Source organism: Dermacentor albipictus, chromosome 1 (genome assembly GCF_038994185.2).
Source record: "Dermacentor albipictus isolate Rhodes 1998 colony chromosome 1, USDA_Dalb.pri_finalv2, whole genome shotgun sequence".
NCBI classification, from domain to species: Eukaryota; Metazoa; Arthropoda; class Arachnida; order Ixodida; family Ixodidae; genus Dermacentor; species Dermacentor albipictus.
This window is the reverse complement of record NC_091821.1, coordinates 332,225,091-332,250,470: the sequence shown is the minus strand read 5'-3', so window position 1 is coordinate 332,250,470 and position 25,380 is coordinate 332,225,091. Positions and strand designations below refer to the sequence as shown.

Below are 25,380 nucleotides of genomic sequence, written 5' to 3'. Positions count from 1 at the left end.
GAGCTGCGATTAACCTTGAATTGTCCGACGACTGCGGATCGTTGACCGGCGGCCGTCCACTTCGCATATAAACGAGCAAGCGCAGCCATTCGACCGGCGCTGCTCCCGATCACTCGTCGCGGCGAGAACGGAGTCGCACCAATCGCGCGACCGGCAGACAACGGTACCAGCACGTCGCGTACACATACCGCGCCGCCGGAGGTCGACCTTTGGACCCAGTACAGTACAGCCTCGCTCAAAAGCCGGATGGCGAGTCGTCGTCACGATGAGCGACCAAAGAAAATGAAAAGAGGGCGTTATCGCGCCCCAACACCTTTCCTTCTTCTTTTTTTTTTTTTCCTGAAAGAAGTCCGTCGCTATGGCGCACCCGCGCTTTTTCCGTCGGAGCCACGCCTAACGTATATACGTTCGGAGCGGCGCAGTTTTTGTCGCCCTCCTGTCGGGCTGCGTTCCACCTTTAAGCTCGCGACTGTTCGCTGTCCTCCGAGCGAAGGGTCTTCTCTTGTCAGCACAGCTGGAGACGACGAAACTGTTGCGCCGATGACGAACGTTCATCGCGACCAGGGCCGTACCAGAATACGGGAGGGAGGGGGAGCAGATAGAGAATTCCGATTCCCTTCCGAAATGTATCGCTGCGGCGACATACTGATTCGCACAACTATAGTTGCTCCGCAAAAAAAGTATGGCTTTTTTAAAAACACATTTGTAATTGTGAGATGTTAGCGGCACGCTTGATTGAACGCGAAAATAAGACAATATGAAGCTTTCAAGATGGCCGCCGTTGTCTCCCGCCAACATGCCCCACCTCCTTCCACTACCGGAAAGAATGTCCTGGGTATGGCCCTGCTCGCGACATCTTTGAGACGCTTTTAATTTTCTTTGATATTTTTATGAAACCTCTTCCTATTCCACGACATACCTGTTTAGTAAATAAACTAAATCATGGCAGTTTTACGTACCAGAACCACACATCACAGTGTAGTGGGAACTTCGGCTTAATTTCAAACCGTATACATCGATATACGACGATACGAGGTAGCAAGCGCATAGTCTTGTCGTTGAAAAGCCACACACGAGATATGTCCAAGCGTTCTCTTCTTCTTCTCCCTTTTTACAGGTCTCATAGCGTCCAGTCCGAAACGGAGACAAGAAACAACGTGATAACATCAGCACACGCAGCTTTTGCTATCAGGCAGACTGTGTTGACTCAGGCTATTGGTACACGATAAAAGCTAAACAAGATGGCGCTATTGACAAGAAAAAGAACTAACGAGGAGCAAGACGATGGCGGCCGCTGTGTCGTGTGCTCGTACACTGCTTGTTGTCGTGGGTAGCGCAGTCCGGCTCAGTCAGCCGCCTGCTGCTCTATGCTGCGTCTCGTGACCATTTCGACGGTTTTCCCAGCACGCACGTGCTAAGGAAATGGAGAACAACCGAAGAGTGAAAAAGCTGAACCAGAGCTAGTCCACTCTTTCCATGTCCTTCTATACACTTCGCATGTGTGCAAAGCGAACACCATCAAAATGAACCGTTACCAACTCCCCCAAGTTTCAACACATGCTCGCTGTACCGTATGCGCTCATTTAGTTATAGGTCTCCTCGATTTGGCTGCACTTTTTGCACTAGTTCAGAAAAGTGTCGTGCCAGTGTAGCGCCAGTTCTTGAAGTGCGAGTGTAGCGCCACACTAGCGCTTTCGGTGCAGCGGTCAAATCGAGGACGAAAGTGCAGGAACGTTCAGGCCTTCGTCTGCTGCGACTGGGCGGCTGTGGTCTTTCTTTTGGTGGTGTGTGCCGCAAGCGTAAACGTGTGCGCGATGGCATTTTTTGTCCTCTGGACACTCTGGGAAGAATTTATGTATTAGTACCTGGAAATTAGTTCAACTTCGGCATAATTATTCAGAAAGCATGACCAAGCGCAGTTTCCACACCTTTCTGAATCATATATGGCACAACGTTTCAAACGACGGACTGATGTGGTTTCGCGTAAACTTAACGTCGAGGTAGCGGTAAGCTCAGGAAAATTAATACGAACGACTGTGACCTGTGGGAAAATCCCGGCCTTCAGTGCACTTAGCAGCAGCTGAACCCGGAAAGCGCCCTTAACAAGATGCTGCGTATACATCCTGAAGAAAACTGGCGTCCGTGCTGCGTTACCAACAACAGGCGCCGTCAATGCCGTCTACCAACACCCGCATGGCCACGGAACCGCATGTGTCGTCTGCTACCAAGAGCCTTGCACTACGTGCACGAGAAAAGAACTTGCGGAGAGTCTAGTGCCAAAGTGTACATGAACTCGTGCAGCACGACGTCAAATCGAGTGCCGAAGTGCAGGTGGCGCTAGCTGCACTGGCAAATCGAGTGCTTGAGTGCTGCACCCCCTGAACTAGTGCAGGAAGTGCAGCCAAATCGAGGAGACCTTATGCATCTTTACAGCGCAGTACGGTTCAGGCTCGCCGTGTCGTCTGCTCTCCTCCACGTGCACACACACACACACAGCGAAGCAGCTGCGCTTCCATCAGGACGCTCAGACGTGTGAACGCGCCCAGCGCGAGCTAAACGAGAACCACAACACCCCTCCTCTCGGAGACTCCTTGGCATGGATTGAGAAACCAAGAGAAGGAAAGCGAGGTCATCCGCTGCGCCCGTACAGGCAAACACAACAGGTTTCGCTCGAACCGCACGGAACGTCGGCGCCGCCTGCACACCCGCTGCTTGTCTTGGATGTTTTTCTTTTCGGGCCCGGCCAGAAGCAGCGGCTCCCCACCGCCTCACCTGCGCTTGGTCGACGTGCTCGCTCGAATGCTGGCCCCCTCCGCATTTCCTTTCCCAACGCGGGGGGACCTACCCTCCCTACCGTTTAGCCACGGTCGCAGATTTAACATTCCTGGAATATTCTCTTTCTTTTTTTTCGTCGAAGGAAGCCTTGAGACGTGCTTGGCGCTATAGCGAATGCGTCAAGGAGCGCATCGCATTCTTCCGTCTTTCTTAGGCATCTCGTCTAGACGTGGAGGATAATCAGTTACGTTCCCGATGGACATTTGAATCCTCCGCACGCTTGGAACGTTTTCAGCGGCTGACCGCGCGAGAATGATTGCCACGGCTTTACACGGCTCCGCCGCAACGATCCTTGAAAGCGATGCAGCTGACTTCTTTTAAACCTTGCTCGCGCGCGTGCGTAAAATTGCAGGGAGGCCTTAAGACAGTTTTGATTCTCGTTTTTATCAAGGTTCACCCAAAGCGACGGAAAGATGCTGATGGTTGTTGGTCTGCCTGGCCATAGCCTAGCTCGCTACTCCAGAGGAGATCGCTGATGCACGAAATGATCCACTCATAGACAGTACAGGCACGCAAAGCATGCCTAGTAACAAGCACAAGGATACACAGGGTTAAGACGCATCGAGATCATCTCGTTCAGGCCAGTGTCGCGGAGGAAGACTACTATTAGAGAGTTTTAGAATGGCCGACGCTGCTCGCGTACGCAAGAACTGTAGGGGGCACGGTACTGCGCATGCACACACCCAGACGCAGGCCGCTCGAGTACCCTAATCTAAACCTCTCTAATATCACCTTCGTTGCGCTTCAGTGCAGTGGAATTTTCGCACTCCGGCCTGAATCGAAAAATTTGGAGGACGCTTAAACTTCGCCTTTAAGAGTGGAACGCGATAGCATTCAAAGACCTCTGCCTGCCTTTTATGCTTCTCGGCAACTGCAGCGTATGTAACCGTAACGTTTATCGGGAAATTCTGGCGGCGAACGCTACGCACGAAGGCGAGCTCTCTGGTAGAAACGCGGCCACTTGTGTGGTCGATCTCCTGTTATCGTTTCGCACTTTTAATATTTCAGTCTGAGAAGAGCTAACATAAAGGATATGCGCTGTCAGTGCTTGTTTTTATTATTAGTACATTCGTTCCTGGGCTGCCGTTCTCAAAATTTCGAAAAATCCCTTTGCAAAGAATGAAGGGCAAGGTATCAGTAACTACGGTGGTAGAAGAGGGGTGGGTATGCGTGGTTTGAAATTTGGATAGAAATTCTTTTTCGCGAAGCTACGTCCGACGCGGCGTATTTTCTGCGACACGGGGCCCTCAAGAGGAAGCTTTAGTTAGGGCCCAACTCCGACGCGGCGTATTCAAATATATGTAAAACGCAAGAAGGCTTTTCAGAGATAACCCCTGGACCGATTTTAATGAAATTTGTTGCATCTGAGAGATGAATTACAAATTAATAGCTCGCCATCAATTAGATATCGCGATAATGTAAACGGCGTCGATCACATAATTCAAGGCGGACAAATTAAACAAAATTAATTTGTGAGGTTTTACGTGCCAAAACCACTTTCTGATTATGAGGCACGCCGTAGTGGAGGACTCCGGAAATTACGACCACCTGAGGTTTTTTAACATGCACCTAAATCTATGTACACGATTGTTTTCGCATTTCACCCCCATCGAAATGCGGCCGCCGTGGCCGGGATTCGATCCCGCGACCTTGTGCTCAGCAGCCTAACACCATAGCCACTGAGCAACCACGGCGGGTTCGGACCAATTAAGTATGTCAATTTATATATTACGTGATTTTTTTACGTTGTGTACAGCGGTTCTGCAAAAGCTGTATTTCCATAGTACTAATTTCTTTGAGATACATGTGTAACATATCACTTTTGTCCGCTTTATATTTACTTTTACATGCAATTCACAGAGCTGTGATATGATTTCAGAGTTGTAAATTTGATAGTTTCGTTTTCTGAAAATTTGCGATTTTTGCCATTTTTTTTTGTAAATATTGACGAAATCAAGAATTCGAAACGAACAGTCACTACATCATAAGTTTATCTTTTAAATGAAACAAACCTCGTCATTGAGTTTGGTGGAGTGGTTGCCGAGAAAACCGAATTCTCCTTTTACGTGTGTTTAGATAGCAGCACCCGAGCTAAAGCTTCCTCTTAACACTATTGCGTTAATAGAGTTCGTGCAGCAGACGATAGAGCCTGAAGCCATTTTCCGGGCAGAAAAACGCCTAAAGCCGTGACAGGTAGCAGATGGCCTCGTCAATGCGACGTATTCGAAATCGACTAGCCAAATTTTAACTTTCGCAAAGGAACGAGACCACGGCATTGTTGTTTAGCCTTACACTTTAATGGGATTTACTCTGAAAGGATGAACTTTATCAATCACGCCAGGGCCTGTTCGGCAATTTTCGGTAACGGTAACGTCACTCCCTACCGAATCGATTTTTCTCTACTAACATAGTACAGTATAACCTCCTTGACACGTTGCTGCTTACGTTTTCGCGACCCTTACGCTCTGAAACACCAGTCTTGTTCAGTTCCCATATATAGGGTCATGTGCATCAGCTTCCCGCTTTTTATGTGTCACATTAGCTTTCTGTTTCTTCTGTACAGTGCTGCAGCAAGCGTTATCGGGTTTCACGTCTTCCCGGACCACGCGTTCGTTTTCCTTGGCCCCCTAAAACATTTGTCAACGGGAGTGTCCACTGTAATGGCTCAGTCACACCGGCGACTTGAGGAGGTCGCGCGATAATTTGCGACTCGCAATCAAAAAGCGACCGAAGGCGACTGATGTTCACACCGGCAAACCCGGCTGAGCGCGACCCGGAAGTCGCAATCCCGGAGATTATCGTTCTCAGCGAGAACTCTCGGAATCTACGCGGAATTTGAACGCGACGCGGGAGGAGGCCGGATGTAGACACATGAGAGATCACTTCCGGTGCGCCGCTGATTGGTTTATCACTTTTGCGACCACGGTCGCGCGACTGAAAAATCGCGCAGAGAGCGACCGGCCCAAAATGGTCACTTTTCAGGAAAGGCGACCGTTTGCGACTGGTCGCTTTGCGACCAACTTGGTCGCGCGACCACTGTCAGTCGCCGGTGTGAATGCGCCCTAATTCCACAGTTTGCATTATAATTACCACTGCGCCCCATTCGCACCTTCATTCGCATAAGCGGCTGTCCGGTGTGTGCGCTTTCCAGGACGAAGTCATGCACGTGGTCCAGGCAACGGAGAAATCGCCAGAGCGGCAAAGACCAAAGAGCATGCACAACGAGGGGGGACGTACAGAAGCATCCGCAATACCCTCCCGTGGAATCGATGTTACGCTTATACGCGCACGAGCGAACTACGGTGTTGCACCCTGCGCAAAGCGGAAATGCCCGAGTAAAGTCATAGGATGGCCCGGGCCCGAATGCGCGCTCCGCGTTGTGTCTCGGCATGCATATTTAGCGAATTCCTTCCGCGGCCCGAGAGCGTCTCCTGACGGATGGGAAAACAAGAACGCCAAAAAGGCCGGCAACTCTTCACACAAGACGCCGACGGCTACGTCAGCCGCGGCGAATACGTGGGAGAACGCGGCGGCCGCGCACGGCACAGAAGAAAAGAAAACTGTACGGACTCTGAATACATGCATACAAAATGACGCACGCGGGCGCATGAAGGCTTGAGCGAAGCCAAGCGTGTCTCGCGAACCCGCTCTTCAACCGCGGATCGTCCGTCACGCTCGCAGACACTCGAGCCCGCTGGGCGAGCTTGACTCGTGAGGCGGAGATCTGGAGCGTCGTGACGCGATGACGGGCCAACGCGAAGTGCAGCTAAACGCAAATCTGTGGGCTGTCCCCTCGCGGAAGCGGCAGCAAAACAGATTCGGGAGGACCGCAGGGCGCCGCGAGCCGCTTGCGTTTCTCCTGTTTGCTTTTACGAGCTTCGAAGGATTTTACTGCGAGTACAGCACAAGGGCGGATATGCTATCTAATCGGCCGTCTAACAGGGTTCAGCTGGTCTCGCGCGAATGACTAATCTAAGCGCATATGGCGGCGTTCACAACGACTCTCTGTATGATAAATGCATCGTCCAAAGCTGGCGATTGCGTTTCCTCCCGCTGAAATTTCGTGAGACAGAAGAACACGTGCACCACTGGACGGACGCCAACTTCTAACTTAAGTTTATTCAGAAAAAAAAAGAGAAAAAGGAAGAATCTCTAAGCACAGTTAACAATAAGCATGATCATCGCCCGTCATGCCATGTGTGTTCTTTGTTCGCGCCTGTTTTGCGCAGCTGATTTTCTTAAGTATGACTCGCCAGTTAGCTCAAACTGAGAATCTGACAGCAGCTTATAACAGACTTAAATGCGGGTCTGGAAGTTTGAAGATGCGTAAACGAATCTACAAATTTTATCGCGAGCAATTTGGGGCGGGACAGTTGAGTGAGGTCGGAAGGAAAACCAGCTTCGACAGGCCTTCCAAGTACACACGACAAAGAATGCGACGTGCGAAAACCGGCGACTCAACCCGCCTTCGTACGAGGCCACGATAAGCTTAATCAGCAACAGCCACACATGCTTCCAAATAACTTTAATGAGTTGTATTATAAAGCATACATCGCGCATTTTTGTAAACGTCGTCCGACTGTTTGCTTGGCCAGGTTGGTTCAGGCGGTAACGTTCTGCTTATCTCTCCAAATGGCCACCATACAGCCTGTTTTGCTCATCTTCCCATGCCGCACTTCTTAGAGGTCGCTCTCCACACCGTTCTGAAAGTCGACGGGAGGCGCCTGTCCTGACACAGGGCAACGCTCTCTCCGTATAGCTGTTACTTCGGCGCATATCACGGGTGAACGCGGTACGTAGAGGTAGAGAGAACGGCGGCCGATCTGAAAAGGAGAACACTGGCGTGGACCGAAGAGGGGCGTGGCCGACACGGTTACGGCCCAAATCGACGGCCGTAATTACAGATCCTGGGAGCACGCCTCCATTTCTCTCCTTTTTTTTTCTTCTCGTGGAGCACGCGGCGTTTTCCAACGTAGAATTGCTGGAACGGGCAGGTGTAGGGAACGCCACACGATACCGCTGGCACATGACAGCTTCAGAAACTTTTTTTCTTTTCTTGCAATACAAGGGGGGGGGGGGGGGGCATCTCCGACACACATGACAGAGAGTTTGGCAACGCCGACCACTGCTCTGCCGTACTTTTTTAACTAAATAAGTCACTGGAAACAATAGCGACTCCTCAAAAGTTGGCGATGAATCCGATCACGCCGCGGTGGAAATTATACAAGCTCCATACGGCAAACGTTTCGAGACAATGGCATGAGGCACCATTAGCGTAGTGCCCAATCCCTTCCCGATATGTAATCAACACACGAAATCCTCGAAACGCTTCGGACTTTGTACAAACAAGGCTGCGAAAACGTTGTTAAAGGGAACTTCCCACGCAAAACAAACGTGCTAATTCTGAAAGCGGATTGTAACACTGGAATCACTAGGAAGACTTCAACATGGGCACCACAACTGTTAGGCAGTACTTATGCCGACGCTAGCAGGCATATCTTATCAGTTCTCGCAGTTACAGAGCTTTCCGGGCAAGCAGGCGTGCGTACTCAGGACGGTCGTAAATATTCTCCTTGGGCGGGCGGGCGTCTGCCCGCGACAAGGTCACCAGGAGAAAAGTTTGAAAACGCGAAGGCCGCGGTGTCTTCTGCACTTCGTGAGCCTGATCGACTTGCGTGTGCGTGTTTTTGCGTTCTTTTGATACCCTGTACGATTCTGACGCTTAGAAAAGCATGATCTTAAGCGCCACAGCAGTCAACGGCCGCACAAAACACCGTTCACCACCTTCACCACCGTTCACCACCTGCGGTGTTAAAAAAGACAGCGAAATGGTGGGAGCGCAGCACACGGCACAATTGTGCTAGTTTACACTGACACGCACGTCGCGCGTGGTTACGGATGTGCTCTCAAAACGAAACTCAAAGCGGTCGATGATCCCTTGCAGACATTTTAAACCTGGTTACATTTCTATGTACCGAGCACTTGCAAACAACTTATCCGTTTCGACAATATGTCGCCTGTCAACGCCGTGCACGAATTGATCTATTCATCAACGCGACGAAAAAATACGCCCAACGTATCTGCAACTGGAATGCACTCTGCCTAATGCCTAAGAAATATTAACAAGCGAAGCTCGGTGTTGAAGAAAGTATAACAAAGAACAGCATATATGACTTACAACTCTCCGTCCCGGTTAATGATGAGCTCCACGGTGTAGCCGAAGTGCGAACCGGCAGCGCCTCTGAACACTTTCGGGTGCATCGTATCCAAATTGCTCGCCGAAATCGCACGCAAACAGGCACACAAGAGGAGCACCGTCCACCGCCGCGCTGCTGCCATCGTGTACACAGCCGAAGGAATGACCTGTTTTTCCCCGCACAGTCGCCGGCCGCGGAAGCCGGTCACGAAAACACAGCGTTGGAGTCGCCGATCCGCAAATTCCCTCCGGCACACGGGATGCGCCGACGACCAACTGTTGACAACCACTTGTTCAGCAGCGGGTTAGAGCTGCGTTGTTCGAAGGCGCGCGCTCAGTTGGCTCTGCTGCCGTGTCCGCGTGCGAAGCAGGCGCCTACGCCCGGCGAAACGACGGTGGTGAGTCGGTCGGCCGAACACGGGAACTCCGGCGGCAGCAGCGGCGCCGTCTCTCCTCTACTCGGCCAGTCAGTCTGCAGTTTTCCACGCACAAACGCACACTCACCTTTCTCTCTCTCTCTCTCTCTCCACGTGTAGGGGCCAGCGTGAGCCTCCGCCGCCGACACTCAAGAACGCAGGGGAAGTGAGGAGGAGACTGCGAAGAGAACTACCCCGCTACGTCATCTCTTTCGGTGACGTCATGACATGACGCGCAAATGCGCATGCGCCATGGAGTTGCGCACGGAGACCGACGAAGACCGGATTCGCGCGCGCGCGCCGGTGACTACATCCCCACACAGACGGCGCGCGCGACCCAGCGGATGCCGTAGTTTGCAGAGAGAGATTAGACAGTTTTAGTATAGCGTACGCTATTCCATTGCGTACGCTAAAAAATAGCGGGTCGTCACTGCGCATGCGCTCAACGCTAAACGAAATAGCGGGTATAGCGGGCGTACGCAACGCAAACGAGATAGCGTTAGCGTTTTTGCGGGGTTTGCGGAGTTTGCGGGAAACATGGCGGCGATCCCGGCTGCCCGCTTCGAATCGAATTTGGCGTTGCTTTTGTAAAATGCACTTCGTTCATAGCAAATGACTGTGTAAACGGCTTTCGCTTAGTCTCAGGCCGCTTCGACACCAGAGTATTATGGATAACTTCGTGGTGTTTTCGAGATCGCTTCTCATTTCCAACGAGCCAAAGCCTAACGAAAGAAACGTTTGAGATGGTAGCGCCACCTATCGCTACAGGCGCGAAATAGCCGCAACGACGGAATATGGCCTCAGAGATCCGAAGATATCGTCGGCCAACTAAAATTGTGGAAAACGTGCGCCGCTTAGCGTACGCTATTTTATAGCGTATAGCGTACGCTATAGTTGCGTACGCTCAACTAAAACTGTCTATTGTGGCTCTACAACTAGGTTAGTTGTACTTACCAGTCATAGTGATGAGCCAGAACGCCAGACGACGTGACACTCGGAATTATTAAACAAGAAGCGCTGACGCACGAAGTTGCACACGGCAATGCGAAGAATGGCACGAAAATAGAAAATTACGGTTACTAACATTATATATATAGGGGGAAGGTTTCCGCTGCATGGGCACACCTCCTACTCTGATGCTGCTATGATCTGTCAGCTTATTTGTCGGGAGTCTTTATTTATTTATTATAATTTTGTTCGTTCCCCTATTACTTCCGCAGGCCGCCGTACGTCAGATACAGAAAAGAAAGCTTAGCTAGCCGTAATTGCTAGTCGCTTTCCTGCGTGTAGGGAAATGAAATGTTCATGCATTCACCTCTGTTATGATGGAATATATGGCAGCGCACTTTGAAACAAGGTCCTAACACAGACTCAACCACGAGCGCTGTTATTCTGTGCTATTCTGTATTAATCTTTATTCTGTGTTACGTCCTTGTTTCGAAGTGCGCTACCATATATTCCATCATGACTAACCAACTAGCCCACCAGTACGTCTTAAGCACCTCCGTTAGTCACTGGCGCAGTTGGTTCCTTTAGGATGAAACATCTCAAACTTCGGGCAGGAAGACTGGCTGCTTTGCGCTTAGTCACCGGGACACCCCATTTTTTTTCGCCCAACTGCAGCACCATCCTCTTTATCCTCCTGCGTCATTTTGGATAGGCGCCATCGTTTATCGACCTGCAAAAATTTATTTTGGTCGACGCCTCTAGAGACTCAATAAAAAAAGGAAAATAAATAAGTGAAACGAATGCTTTCAATAGCACGAAATTTAAGAATTATGGCCGAAAATTTTGTGAATCACCCTAAACTCAAAGTGTTTCAGGCTATCTTTACTTTGCAGCAAGTTCACGTTCACCAGGCGTTATAGATGCCCCATAGGTTGTAATGACACTAGCCCAAATTATGAACACTGTCAGGTGCCGGAAACACTTGCTCACATATTTTGCCTGCGTCCCGCGTACGCGCAATAACGTCGATAACAGGCCGCTATCAGACGAGTTCCTCTTGGCCTAAAGCAAACAGCGCAACTTTCATTACACGTGCAACTGTAGCCTTTCTAGAAGTCACCGGGCTATACGCACGGCTTTAGAGATGCCGCAGTGTTGTGAACTTGTATATGCGCACCGCATTCTCATCTCATAATGAGCATTAATCAGCACTTTTCCTCCAGGTCTCTCTTCCCCAGTGTAGAGTAGCAGACAAGAGCAAGCTATAGCTCACGTCGACCCTCTCTGCCTCTCTGTAAGTATATTTCTCTTTCTTTCTCTCAAATTAAATTTTTGTTTTAGTTTCCATCAGTATAATAAGATCACTTAATTGCAAATTGATCTTGATCACCTCTTCCTGCATACCCCCCGCTAATATATATATATATATATATATATATATATATATATATATATATATATATATATATATATATATATATATATATATATATATATATATATCAACGTTAATTTTCTAATTTATAAGAGAAAAGAGAAAACATCCATGAGTTGTAATTTATACACCGCGCCAGTTAGCTAAAAAAGAAATCAGTGGTGCCATAGTGGTAAATGCGAGAGAAATACGCCAGTATTACGTCGCACCTCTAGAGGTCCCAGACCTATGATTTGAACCGCGTTCGCCAGATTGCGAAGTGTTGTTCAGGTGCTCACTCGACACACGGCCTGTCTCCTCCAGAGGCGAAGTGCAACTGAAGGTGTAAGTTCTAAGCTCTCCCATCGCTTCTCTACCTCTACCACGTGACCGGCTTCCCGCACTTCACACTCATATTCTTCTTCGCCACTTTGACACTCCTTATGCAAAAGCATTAAAAACAAAATCGAGAAGAAATGTGATGTTCCGCCAAGCTCCTTTATGTTGCGTGAGTGGTAAAAACCTCACTGAAAACGCACTCGGGTTGTCTGAATGTTAAACAAATCACTCACTCGAGTGAGGAGTAAAGCATAATCACGCCGAACAAGGATATTCAGTTCAAAGATGAAAGCATTTTAATCTTTTAAGATCTAAGAAGCGAAATATTTGTTTTGGAGTTTAGCACTCGCTGCTTAACCCCTGCGGTGATCCGCAAGCGCAGATCAAAGCACAAGTTACCTCGGGACGGCATACTTGGCATCTTTTTCCGGTCGTTTTAGAGCACCTCGGCAGCGGTAAAACTTCATGCGGCAATCAAATTGTAGTTCGAGGATAAACTGTCTCTAAACGTAGTTACTATAGGCTTGATTATATGGCATAATAACATAACTTCAATTAAAAAAAAATCACCGACGATTACGATACTCCCTAATGCGACTTTTGGGCGCACTTGTTTAGGTGCTTTGAATTCGCGATAAATTGTGGCAAAGAAATTGATTCCGAACGACAGTGTCCTCTCGGCGGCGGCGCTGGGCCTCTGTTCGGGTAGTTCGTTGAACAGCTGTGGCAGCCGAAGCAATTCCACCGGTTGCGTCGCTCATTGTTCAAAAACAAAACTGGCTGACACTATTTTGTATTATGATTATATTGTCACGTGGCAGTGAAGAACGACACAGTATCGATACTGTGAGTTACAAATTAAACTCTTTATTGGGCGAACTTGTGCCCAGAAGAACGGGTAAAACTCAAACACAACCATAGCAGCGAGCAGAGACGGCGATCGTCGAAAATTTGATGTACAGGTCAAGCGCGTCGGCTTTCATAGATGACTCATCGAAGGTTCCAGCGTAATCGCTTGTGTCCGCGTGGCTTCCAAAAAGTACTATACAGAATTCGCGTGGCGCATACAATCCGATTACAAAAAGCTTTGGTGACGACAGCCAACGGATAGAACTGTCGATAACATCCGAGAAAATTCTGATACATACAAGCGCATTGTGCGTCGAGGGATAACGTTTAGCATTTGTTAGCCAGTGAAAAGCAGCGACCGTAGATAAAGTGGACAATGTGCGGTACTGAATCAGTGACCGAAGAAAGATTAAGTGAACAGACAACGCGCGGCATACTCTGGCTCGTAGTGATCCCGGAACACGTCTTGCGCGCCACTACGCTCCTCGCGCTTTCGCCACACCGTCCTCCTCCACTTTCCTTCTCGCGCTCTCTTCACCATCACCGCCTTTCACTCCCCGCTGCGCTCCGCGTTCGCTCTTTTCGTCCTTCGCTGTTGTGCTCGTTCACTCGGTTTTACGCCGCCGACGCTCGCCGCAGGAACGGCCTCCTAAGAGCTGTGCTCTAAATATAGAAAACAAGAAAAATAAAAGAAAATGGCCTAATAATTGTTACTAACTCGAGCGCGCTCTTACAGGGCAGCTAAGCGCTAGGACACGACCAGTTGAATATGTCGCATAATAAACTAGCTTTGCAACAACGGCAAGTCAGGGCTGGGCGTGAAATGATACTTCGAGCTGCCAAGCTACGAACGCATCAGACAGACAGTCATAGGTGTCGGCTCATGGACGACAAGTTCCTTAAGCCAATACTGTAAACTTTTTGCACGATAAGGGCCTCCATGCTTTTATTCAAATAAACATCTATGCCGCAAGGCAAGCTTCACACACACAAAAAAAAAGAGAAGAAACTACGGAAACACAGCGTAGCGTGCTGCTTGCACCTCCCAGTTACAATACCTGAAGCATCAAAGCGGCGTGAAGGAGCGCGGCTGAGCATATCCGACTAGATACCAGAACATGGCCTCCAAGATTCAGAGGTGCGTGCCTACCAGTTTCGGAGGCGATACCCGGAGAGTTCGTCCGGCATCGCTGCCAGTTTAAGGCGCGACACGAACAAGCTCGGGACGATTAAATGTTCGTATTGCGCGAAGGGGCTCAGCGAGGCCCGAAAGTCCGTAAACAGACCGGCCCGCGAGCCGGACTAAACTTCATCTTGACTAGGTGAGGTTTATATAATAAAGGCCAAGTAAAATATTTTCCTGATTGAAATTTGTTGAAAAGCCTTATATACAATTAGTAGAACTTCAATATATCCCCACTGTTCTTGCAAACCATTCGCAGCGGCGTATCGATATGGTATGGTATGAATAACTTTATTTAGGTCCTGAGGGATCAGTCTGGGACTGATGCGGGCCGCTCCCACGTCGGCACAGAGAGGCCGAGCCCCTCTGCCGTCACACGGGCCCTCTGGACAGCCCTGAGTTGGTCCGCCAGCACTTCACTGTGCAGCATCCGCTGCCATTACTGTTCACCTCGAGAACCATCACCAGCCAACGCCAAGCAGCGCCAAAGCATGTGCTCTAAACCGAGCAAACCCCCACACTTACCACAATAGAGTGAAACCCCGCAGTCCGGATTAATTTTGTTCATGATGACCGGGTTAGGGTACGTACGTGTCTGCAGAAGCCTTAATGTAACCGCCTGTGGCCTGTTTATTTAGAATGTGGCAGGGGGAATGCCCTGCGCCCTAGGTAGTAGTGCTTGGTGATTTCGTTGCAGGTTAACAGCTGGTCCCTGCATGTACTCAGGAGCGGGAGATCCAGCCCCTTCAGGGAGCACACGGCACACTAATCCTCGTGCCTCCCTGTGCGCCACCTCGTTGAGGTTACGCGGGGCTCCCTCCACTGTCCCCATGTGCGCCGGAAACCAAGTAACGGTTTGCGAAGTGATATCCCTACCCTGCATCAGTCTGTTAGCCGGTTCCGCAGCAAGTCCTCTCGAGAAGGCTTTAATCGCAGATCGCGAGTCACTAAACACCAAAACTCTTCTTGAATCAATTAGTGCTAGAGCAATAGCCACCTGTTCGGCAACCCCCGGATCTTTGGTATAAATGGAAGCAGCATTTCTAACGCTCCCTTTGCCATCTACCACCACCACCGAATAAGCATTTTTACCATTAATCCATGCGGCGTCAACAAAAGCAGACTCCTCCTCCTGATCCTTTGCCTCTCGCAACAAAGCCCTAGCTCTAGCGACCCGCCTCCCTACATTGTGCACGGGGTGCACATTCCGCGGAAACGGACGAACCATGATATTTGCCCTAAGGTTCACGTTCAACTCGTGTAGCGGCGCCCTATCGTGCGACACAGCCACCGATTCTTCAATTGACTCTAAGATATACCTACCCGCTGGTGTACCTAGCAACCGCTCCCTCTGTGCAGTACGCTGAGCCTCGACAATTTCGTCTAAAGTATTATGCAAACCGAGTCGTAACAACATATCGTTTGACGTAGTCATAGGCAGACCAAGCGCAGCCTTGACGGCTTTTCTGATTAATGCTTCCAATTTATTTTTCTCCCCCTATTCCAATTTAGCATAGCTGCCACATACGAGAAATGACACATAATAAATGCGTGAACCAAGCGCATCGCACCTTCTTCTCCTAAACCCCTATGCCTATTAGAAATCCTTCTTATAAGTCTTATCGCCTCCTCCGTCTTCTTGGTAATACGCTGAATGGTTCTAATGTTCGACCCGTTCGCTTCAAGTACAAAACCCAGGACCCTGATTGCTTCAACTTTGGGTATCACCGACCCTCCCCTAGTATGAATTCTAATGCAAGGCTCAACTTCCGGTATCCAACCCTTCGGCCTACGACCTAGCTTCTTAGATTTTAAGATCAACAACTCCGACTTTTTAGTGGAGCACTTGAGCCCCATGAGACCCAGATACTCCTCCGCAAGCGTTACCACCTTCTGCAGCCTAGCCTCAAGCTCTCCAACACTACCACCGACACTCCATATAGTAATGTCATCCGCGTAGATAGAATAGCCAATATCCTGGACAGTGTCCAGTGTATTAGCCAACTTCGACATCGCCAGATTGAATATAACATAGGCGAGAGTACGGATCCCTGCGGAGTACCACAGCAACCCAATTTAAAGACTTCCGACTTTATCTCCCCAAACTTGAGACATGTCCTTCTATCCACGAGGAAAGCCTTTACAAAATAGAAAAGCCACTGCCCCATGTTCAAGTCCGATAGCGCCTGTAGAATGAAAGAATGTCGGATTTTATCGAAAGCTTTTTCCACATCAAGTCCAATTAGTGCCTTAGTATCCCTAGTCCGCCGGTCAAGGAGCTGATGCTTAATCCTGATCATAGCATCTTGAGTCGAGAGGCCGGGCCGAAATCCTATCATCGAGTGCGGAAAGACCCCATTGCGCCCTCAACATAACGCGTTAGCCTATTTAAAATGACATGCTCAGCGACTTTCCCCAAACACGGTGTCAGGGAAATGGGTCTGAGATTTTCAAGCCCTATGGCCTTCCCCGGTTTGGGTATCAGAACAGTAGTTGCAAGTTTCCACTCTTCCGGGAAAGAGCCTTCCTTCCATCGGTAATTGATCTCCCGCGTAAGGAACTCAACTGACCCGTCGTCTAAATTCCCTAACATTTTATTCGTAATGCCATCCGGCCCTGATGCCGATCGACTATTAAGATTCTGCAGCGCCATCCTGATATCACTTTCAGTAAATTCCTCATCCATAACTGCATTTTCGTCCCCACTATATTCCAACATCACGTCAGGTGTATCGTGCCAGGCCTCCAACGGAAGGTATCTCTCAGCCAAATCCTTCAGCAACTCCTGCTCCGTGGAGTCCCGACACGCCTGATGGACCAGCTTACCTATCACAGTCCTCTGATTAGATTTAGTGTTTGTCTCATCTAGCAAATGTCTGAGCAGACTCCATGCGCCTCCCCTCTTAATGCGACCATCAATAGAATTGCATACTTCATCCCATTGCTGCTTGCATAGTACCCAATAATGGTCTTCAATTTCCTGATTAACCACTGCTATACGCTTTCTAAGCCTTCTATTCAATCTCTGACCCTTCCATCTCGCTAACATCGACTGCTTCGCTTCCAACAAATGCGCCAAGCGACTATCCATGTGTTGCGTGTCAATATCGGTCTGAACCTCTCTAGTGGACGCCTCAACGTCACCTTTAAGCTGACTGGTCCACTGCTCCAAGGTCAACTCATTTCCCTCATCGTCGATCCTCTGCGCTCTTCGTTTCCTAAATGCATCCCAGTCAACCATCCTGAATGTGCGCTCCTTTTTATTAGCCCCTACCAAAGTAATCATAAGTATGTAATGATCGCTACCAAAATCTATATTAGAATTGGACCAGGACGAATTCACCCCCCCCCCCCCGAACAAAAGTGAGATCAGGTGTCGAATCTCTACATGTCGACGTGCCACATCTGGTGGGATACGAAGGGTCTGTAATCAGAGGTAAATTCAAGTGTAGTGCCTGCTGCCATAGTCTCTCCCCCTTAATAGTGCTAGAAACATACTTCCACACATGATATGGTGCATTGAAGTCCCCTAATAAGCAACGGTGCATCCTTAGCCAGATTGGTTGCCTTGGTCAAGAGAGATTTGAAACTCTGCTTCGTGTCCCGGGGGCTACTGTACAGGTTAAGCAGGTAAACGCTCCTCTGACATGACCTTTGCCGACCTAAAATTACCTCCACCATAATATATTCAATCTTGCAATCTGCCATGTGAAGATCATGTCTAATATACAGCAACCTCCTATTAATGAGAGTAGCGAGTCCTTTGCCCTGTTCATTATCCTTAACCTCCGCTTTGAAATCCGTCAAGGTCACGTTAGACGTCAGTGTTTCCTGTAACATGATAACTTGAGGTTTCACACCATGCGTTCTAACAAACTGCTGCAGAGACGCCTTCTTATGATTGAACCCCTACAATTCCATTGCCAAATACTAAATGAACTATTTAATAGAGCCATCTTGACCACGGAAATTTGGTGAACTAGTTTTGAGCTCAAGTCCACTCGGCGACTTACCCTGCTGGGCTAGCGGCCGAGTGCACTCCCGCTCCATAACAGGGACCACCGTCTCGTTTAGATATATTTCAATTTTGCCTAATATTTGATCCATGATATTTTCCCGTTCTTCTATCCGCTCCAGTCTACTAATGATCTGATTTACACTTTCTTGCAATGTCGTCATCATTGCTTTAAGCTCGGAACCGACTTTGCCCTGAATCCGCACGGTCGAGGATAGGGCCCCCCTTTTTCGGAGCAGGCGTCTCCTCGTCCGCCATGGTCTCTTCTGCGACCTCCACAGACCTTGGTACCTCAACCGAGTCATCATGTTTCCTAGCCTGTCCTAAGCTACCGCTGTTACCGGAAGGCAAGCCGTTCCTAAGTTCGGCTATCTCTTTGATAAGCCCGTCAATGGCTGCTTTTAAGCTAAGATTCTCTCTCTCCAATTGCGCAATCCTATCCCTATCCCTATTACCATTCACATGCTCCTGGCGCTGCTCGCGCGCTTGGCCGGCGCTGATGCCGCCCTTGACCTTGTCAGCCCAGGTGGTCTGACTTCCAGCTGCGCCGCCGTCTCCACCAGCTGCAGGAATGCGCACCCACGCCTCCCTAGAAACCGATCGGCTCCTGGTCGTTGGAGTCCCAGTGGATGGCCGCTGCCTCGACCTGGAGCGGCTCCTAGAGCGCGAGCGTCCCTTAGAGCGTTGGCGGGCGCTCACCAGCTGCGCCATCCCGGCTGCCTCCTGTTCCGCCGTTAGCTCTGCCCTGGCTCTCTCCTGTCGTCGAACACGCGGAAGCTGATATCGTTGTCTGCATTGTTTATCCGCGGTCAGGTGTCGTCCGCCACAAAGCTTGTAACAAGGCACACAGTTGTGATCCTCTTCAGGATTCCGAGCCCCGCATCCTCGGCATTCAAAACAATCGGGCGCCGGGCAGACATCCGCCCGATGTACAAGCTTGCCACACACATAACACACATCCAACTGCTTTCGATACAGGAAGCACCGGACCAGAGTTGGCCCATGTCTGACGAAATTGGGCACTTTTAACCCGTCGAAAACAATGATGACTGATCCTGTGTTTTTGATTCGTTTGGCCGCCATAGCCAGCGGGTTGCAATCGTTAACAATGTTCCGCTCAAGTGTCGCGGGGCCATCCATAACGTCTACATTGCGAATGACCCCTTTACACGTAGTGTGTGGGGCCGTCTCGTACGCACTGACTTCAAAATCCTTGTCTGCCACTCTGATTGACCTGAGTCTCACATATCGTTCAGCGTTGCTCCTTTCTGGCGTACTAGCCACCAAGATATTTTGCATAAAGTTAGGGCAAATAACATCTTTCTAATCTGCTCAATACTGAGGCCTGTCGCCTCTACGATTGCCTTGCCCACTGCTGTAGAGCTAACTTTCTCCAAATTCAGTCCACCCCGTGAGCGAATGACTATTTTTATGTGTTCTTGTGGCATCGGTGGCATGCGCGACGCCTTCACAATGCGATTCTTGATTGCCGAGCCTCCGCGCCGTTCACCTGCGCCCCGTCGTTCAGGCATCTTTCTTTCTTTCTTTCTTTCTTTCTTTCTTTCTTTCTTTCTTTCTTTCTTTCTTTCTTTCTTTCTTTCTTTCTTTCTTTCTTTCTTTCTTTCTTTCTTTCTTTCCTTCTTTATTGATTTATTTAAGACAATGAACAGATTGTCTTAGGGGACACGGCTAAAGGCAAACATTTGCCTGACTAGGCCGTGCCACCCGTACATTGGCAGCAAAATGGCAGTGGCAGGATTTCAGGAGAGCACACATGAAATTAAAGTAGTACACATTTTCCATGGCTTGAGTACACAATTCGCGTAAGAAGAAAGAAAAAAAGGTTAAAGTTTATACAGTTTTCTAATCATTTGAAGCATAACAACAAGGGAAAAAAAGAAAAAAAAACGTACGAAATTTTTCATACCAGTAGCTGAAGGTTAAAGTTTACACAGTTTTCTAAAACAACCAGAAAAAAAAATGTGCGAAATTTTCTATACCTGTAGGTGAACATTTCTATTAGTCTTCGGATAGTAACAATTCTTTTACCGTTTTCTTAAAGCTTTGCTTTGAAATTCCAGAATTTAGCAGGTCCAATACCAAGGGGTAGTCGTTTAGAAGGTTAGGAAGTTGAACTGCTAGTTTTTGATCTCCGTATTTAGTTCTGCAACGTGGTTTACCAATCAGAGTTTTTCTGAGGTTATAGCTTGTCATTCTGCCATGGTATTTACTTTGGAAGCAACATTTGTCTTCCCAGAATTGCCGCGAAATTTCGAGGAATAATTTGTAAGTGTGAAGTTTTGATGCTGTTAATATCTTATATTTGTTATAGAATGGTTTAGTGCTATCAGTACGTTCTAAGTTACCTATCGCGCGCAGATTGGGTGACGGCGAACCGCCGTCACCCAATCCAGGCCTCGTCGTAGCTCTAGATTTTCGGCTGGACATTGTCGACCATCCCAGGTCTTCAGTAAAGTCCTCCGCCGGGAGCACTTCCCCTTCAACGTGCATTGCTGCTATACCGCGCTAGGTCTACCAGACGCTAGCTCTCGGCCAGCGTGGCGTGAGCACAAGAGTTCCAATAAAGTCCAAAAAAAGGGGTGGCCCACCTCAAGGTCACGTATCCCCTGACTCTTCTCGTCTTCACGGATCCGATGATATCAAGTTTGCACCACTAGATGACCAAAAAAGGCTCGAAAGCTTCGAAAAAGACGGACCCATAAAAGCCCGCAAGCCTCCTTCGAACTTCGTCGTCTTCTCCCCCCCCCCCCCCCGGCGTATCGATAGACTACAAACAAAAAAATACTCAATGACTGAATAAATTAACGAAAGTTTAAGAATTAGGAATGAATTCCTCAGCAAAAATTCAGTTGTCTGCTGCGTGTGAACGCCCGAAAAAGCGCTTGCGATACCTAATATAATATGAAGATGCAGGGGCAATCGGAAAACCGCTTGCAAGGGCTATATCGAACGAGCAGTCGGCACGGTGAGGGAAAAACATGCTGTGCCGGTGGATGGTTTTCAACCTGAATGTCAACAACATTTCGGTGGAAAGAGTTTTCTCCATGATGAGATGTTTCGGGGACTGGACTGGACGGACTGGACGGAAATGCGCGCTGAACACATAAGGCGAAGTGCATGCAAGTGGAGGTGTACCTGGCTTAAAACTCGCATACAGTCACACGATCACATTTTAAAGAAGTATATCATTTGCTGCAGCAGTCAGCAATATCAATGCCGAAGCTGCTTAAACCATTGACCTGACTGCTTCCTTGCGCTTAACGTCTCATTACTCAAAACAACCCTGGGGTTATGAGGCACGCCGTATGGAATGCTCCTCGTTAATTTGACCACCTGGTTTTCTTTAACGTGCACCTAAAGAAGTCGCAGTTTCGACGGGAAGGCGAAGCATTGAGTACGATAGCAAGCGATTAGACAGCGATACGAAGTAAGGTTAGTAGTTCTATCAGCTGCGTAAACCACTGCAAACGTTCGCTTACTAACTAAATTAACAAGCACGCTGTCACGCGCACACAGGCAAGCACGAGCACATCTAACTCGATAACCGCCGCCACGCGCTGACATGTCAGAGCGCTGGAGATCGGCAATAGCGGCGAACGAAGTCCCCTTCGCGCTGTCTCTCGCTTCAACGCGAACTAGGCGCGCGAGAATACAGCGCACACGACGTTATCAGTTATCTCAGGTCAGCCAGTCTTCGAGACCACCGCATATTGCCTCCAAGAGGCGCGCGGCCGCAGTACAAGCGGAGATGCGCGCTACCCTGAGCACCCTCGCTCCATTGCCCCCTTGAGCGCGCGAAAAGTCGGCGCGCTCCCTTCCCACCTTCCCCCATTGCGAGTGAGAGAAGACGCCGCTGCCCCAAGCCAACACCCTCTAGAGAGGTGTTGCCCAAGCCACCATCCTTCTCGACTTACCCTCGCATGCTTTCCCTCGCATTAGAGCCTTCTTCGCACGCTTTCCCTCGTATTTCCCCTCGCGCGGCCGAGATCTTATCGCATTTGGACTGTATACGTAACCTCACGGCGACTACGACACCGGAAGTTAGCCCGGAGTGTCCATATAATTGATATCGCAATAATATAAGTGCAAGAGCGCTTTTGCATTCATTCGCCCCCATCGAACCCCCGACTTCGTGCTTAACAGCACAACGCCCTAGCCACTGAGCCAACGGGAAAACTTAGGCAAAGCAAATAGCGCCCTGGCACAAAATCGCATACACCCCTGACACGCTCCGGCCATTCACACGGACCGCCATGTTTTCAGCTTTAATCCTCCAGCTGCCCGTTGGGTGACCTGGAGATCCTGCGCCGCCCCCTTTATTGTACAACCTCAGGTGCTCTCCTAAGGTCTACATTTGCAGGAATCATTTTTCTTTTCGTACGCTATATGATCTCACAGGACCGACACACACAGTAAATCTTTTCCCGCAGATTGCGTGACTAGTCGCTGCTGTTTCAGGCCGAGGGAACCTGAAGATGCAGCTTTTAACTCTGCCTCTTCCGTTCGGAATGAATGAAGCCCCTTCGCCCCAGCCTCCGCAAAACAGAGGGGGAAAAAAGGCGGGCCCTTCTATAGTACGTACTGTAATAATTCGTTCTTCGAAGGAGGTTCGGAACCACACCTCTGGAAATTCGTGGCCTCTATAACAGGAAAATTCCTCATGGAGAAGACTAAGAAATCAAGGCCCGTAAATTGGAACCTTTGATAAACGTGTATTCTCTCACTCTCAAATATTTGTCAGTTGGGGCTGCTGATGAGTGAAGTATGAGAATGTGCAGTATACGCAACGCCCTCAGCGCGGACGCCCGCGCATTTCTCACGTATCGCAACTCTCAACGTCCTGTGTGCGTGCAAGGTGGGGCCCTTTCCGTCGCGACACTCGGGCAGTGGCAGTGTCCTGTCTCCGTTGCGTAGGTGTTCGGTGAAGGCCAGGGACAGCGCGGACGAGCTCCAATGCACACAAAACGCTGCAGTTCAGCCTTACATATCGGGTCGCAAGCAGAATCGTAAATGGAGGAACGAGGTCGCGTGACGCAATAGACGTGCAGCGTTATTTTTTTGCGAGACACAATGTCGCTGCCGCTATACATATACCCTTCTTTTGTCTCCCCTTCTAAGAGTTTAGCGGCAGAACGTTTCGCAAATCTTCTTTCTTTGCTTTTATTTTTCTTGCTTGCTCTGCGTTTTCACGTTGGTCATGGCATGTTTGATTTTCTAATGCGTTGAGTACAACTAATAACCAGGGGACACACCAGACAAGAACTATCGTACAGAGCTCATGCTACATACTGTTCTAATATCGGCATATACTGGATTGAGATTGAAAGGGAAAAAAGAAACTTTGGGGGGAGAAGCTGGGCCAGAATGTTGTAGCGATGCCTTTTCCGATACCATTCCTTTTCGCGTTTCGTGCAGTGGTGCAGAGCGATACTCCGCCCGCGTTATCACAATGATCCCTAATGGGATCAGCAGGCCGGAAACGGTGTACAGTAAGGCCCACACTACACGTACGCTTGCGGACGCGCGCAAGCTCGCGTCCACGCGCCCACGCATGCGCAGACAGAGCAGCACGGCTCGTACGCGTCGAAACGCGGCGCGATCTCGGTGAACTGCTCTCGCGTCGGCGCGCCACGCAGCTACGGCGCCGTACATTCGAATCTCAGTGAAGCAGATTTATATCATGCAAGAAAGTGCCTTTCTTTCTTGTGCTGATCTAACAGTTCTAAAGATATAGCAATTACGTTTATAGATATCGAAGCATTTTGAAACACTGTCAATAACAAAGTACGAAATGGCGTCTTCCAGGGCTTCTGTGAATGAGCCCAGTGGGCGCGCGCTGTCCGCGTATTTGTGGATGCAAGCCATGCAAGCCACCATTCCTCGCGAGACGCGGCAGGCGCGTAGACGCGAGCTTGCGCCCGTCCGCAGGCGTACGTGTGTAAGAGTGGCATAGAATCGAGCGGAAGACATCGCTACAAATGCGCGGTCCTGCTTTGGTGAGTATAAAAAGCAGGCTCCAAATGAATTGAATTGACTTCTAGGGTACTACGTGCCAAAACCACTATTTGATTATGAGGCACGCCGTAGTGAACAAATCCGGATTCATTTTGACCACCTGAGGATCTTTAACGTGTCCTCAATGTACGGGACACGGGCGTATTTGCATTTCGCCCACAACGAAATGCAGTCGCCGCAGCTGGGATTCTATCCCGCGACGTCGTGATTAGCAGAGCCGCTGTAGGCCACCACTGCGGGTACGCAGGATCCGATCCTCCCGGGCCATTCCACATCGACTGCGCAAGTTCACGCATTATAGCGTTTTCACATTTGGCACAAGCTCATGATGCCTGTTTATAACGGGCAACGGCCTTCTTCCTGTTCACAGCATACTCCACCGTCGCTGGTCGTATAAAACGTGTGCGGAGGTCCTTAGGGGGTCCAGAGAGCAGAACCAGAGGCGTGTCAGCACAAAGCGGCCGTATCGAACTCTCGCTCTACGGATCCATCAATCACCGTGTCCTCTCGAAAGAAAGGGTGGGCTCGAACAGCTGCGGCGTCAAGTTGCGTTGCCCGTGGGGCGCGTGTGTTGACACAAAGCGGCGTGGTCCGGACGGCGGGTACGAAGCGAGAAGGCGTGTCGCAGTGGGCGGCCGACACGATGTCGCGCTGTAAACCGAGCAACTGCGAGCCCCACCTTAGACAAACAGGCGTGAAGTGCGTTGTAGGCGATGTGCCCGCCGTAGATAATGACCCATAGATATCGAAGGTCGCTGAACCTGGCCTGTGTGTGTGTGTGTGTGTGTGTGTGTGTGTGTGTGTGTGTGTGTGTGTGTGTGTGTGTGTGTGTGTGTGTGTGTGTGTGAGAGAGAGAACCAAGTGGCCCGTTTTTATTAATCATATCATACGAAGCCAACAAACAGACACCAAGACAACACAGGGGAAATTACTTGTAATTACTAACTGAATTAAATAAATGATAAATTAATGGAAATGAAAGTGGATTAAAAACAACTGGCCGCAGGTGGGATACGAACCCACGGCCTCGCATTACGCGTGCGATGCTCTTACCAATTGAGCTACCGCGGCACCGTTTTCCGATCCACTTTCTAGGGTACTTATGTTTTACTACTAGAACTATTGTGTACACACACAGACACACACACA

The 25,380-nt window shown here is 49.4% G+C and overlaps 1 protein-coding gene and 1 non-coding gene across 2 annotated transcripts in view; both read right to left on the bottom strand.

The window, feature by feature from the left end:
• The window catches only part of LOC135909968 (integrin alpha-9-like), a 103,216-nt gene extending 82,267 nt beyond the window's left edge, over window positions 1–20,949 (bottom strand). Inside the window, exons 1-2 of the mRNA XM_065441974.1 lie at window positions 20,805–20,949; window positions 9,014–9,503 (exon numbers count right to left, since the gene is read on the bottom strand). Coding sequence (XP_065298046.1) covers window positions 9,014–9,174 — 161 coding nt within the window. The 5' untranslated portion in view covers window positions 9,175–9,503; window positions 20,805–20,949. The remainder of the gene's footprint in view (window positions 1–9,013; window positions 9,504–20,804) is intronic.
• A 4,280-nt stretch (window positions 20,950–25,229) lies between these two features.
• On the bottom strand, window positions 25,230–25,302 carry TRNAT-CGU (transfer RNA threonine (anticodon CGU)). Its single transcript has one exon. It is a non-coding gene; the product is annotated as a tRNA-Thr (tRNA).
• Between the last annotated feature and the right edge of the window lie 78 nt (window positions 25,303–25,380).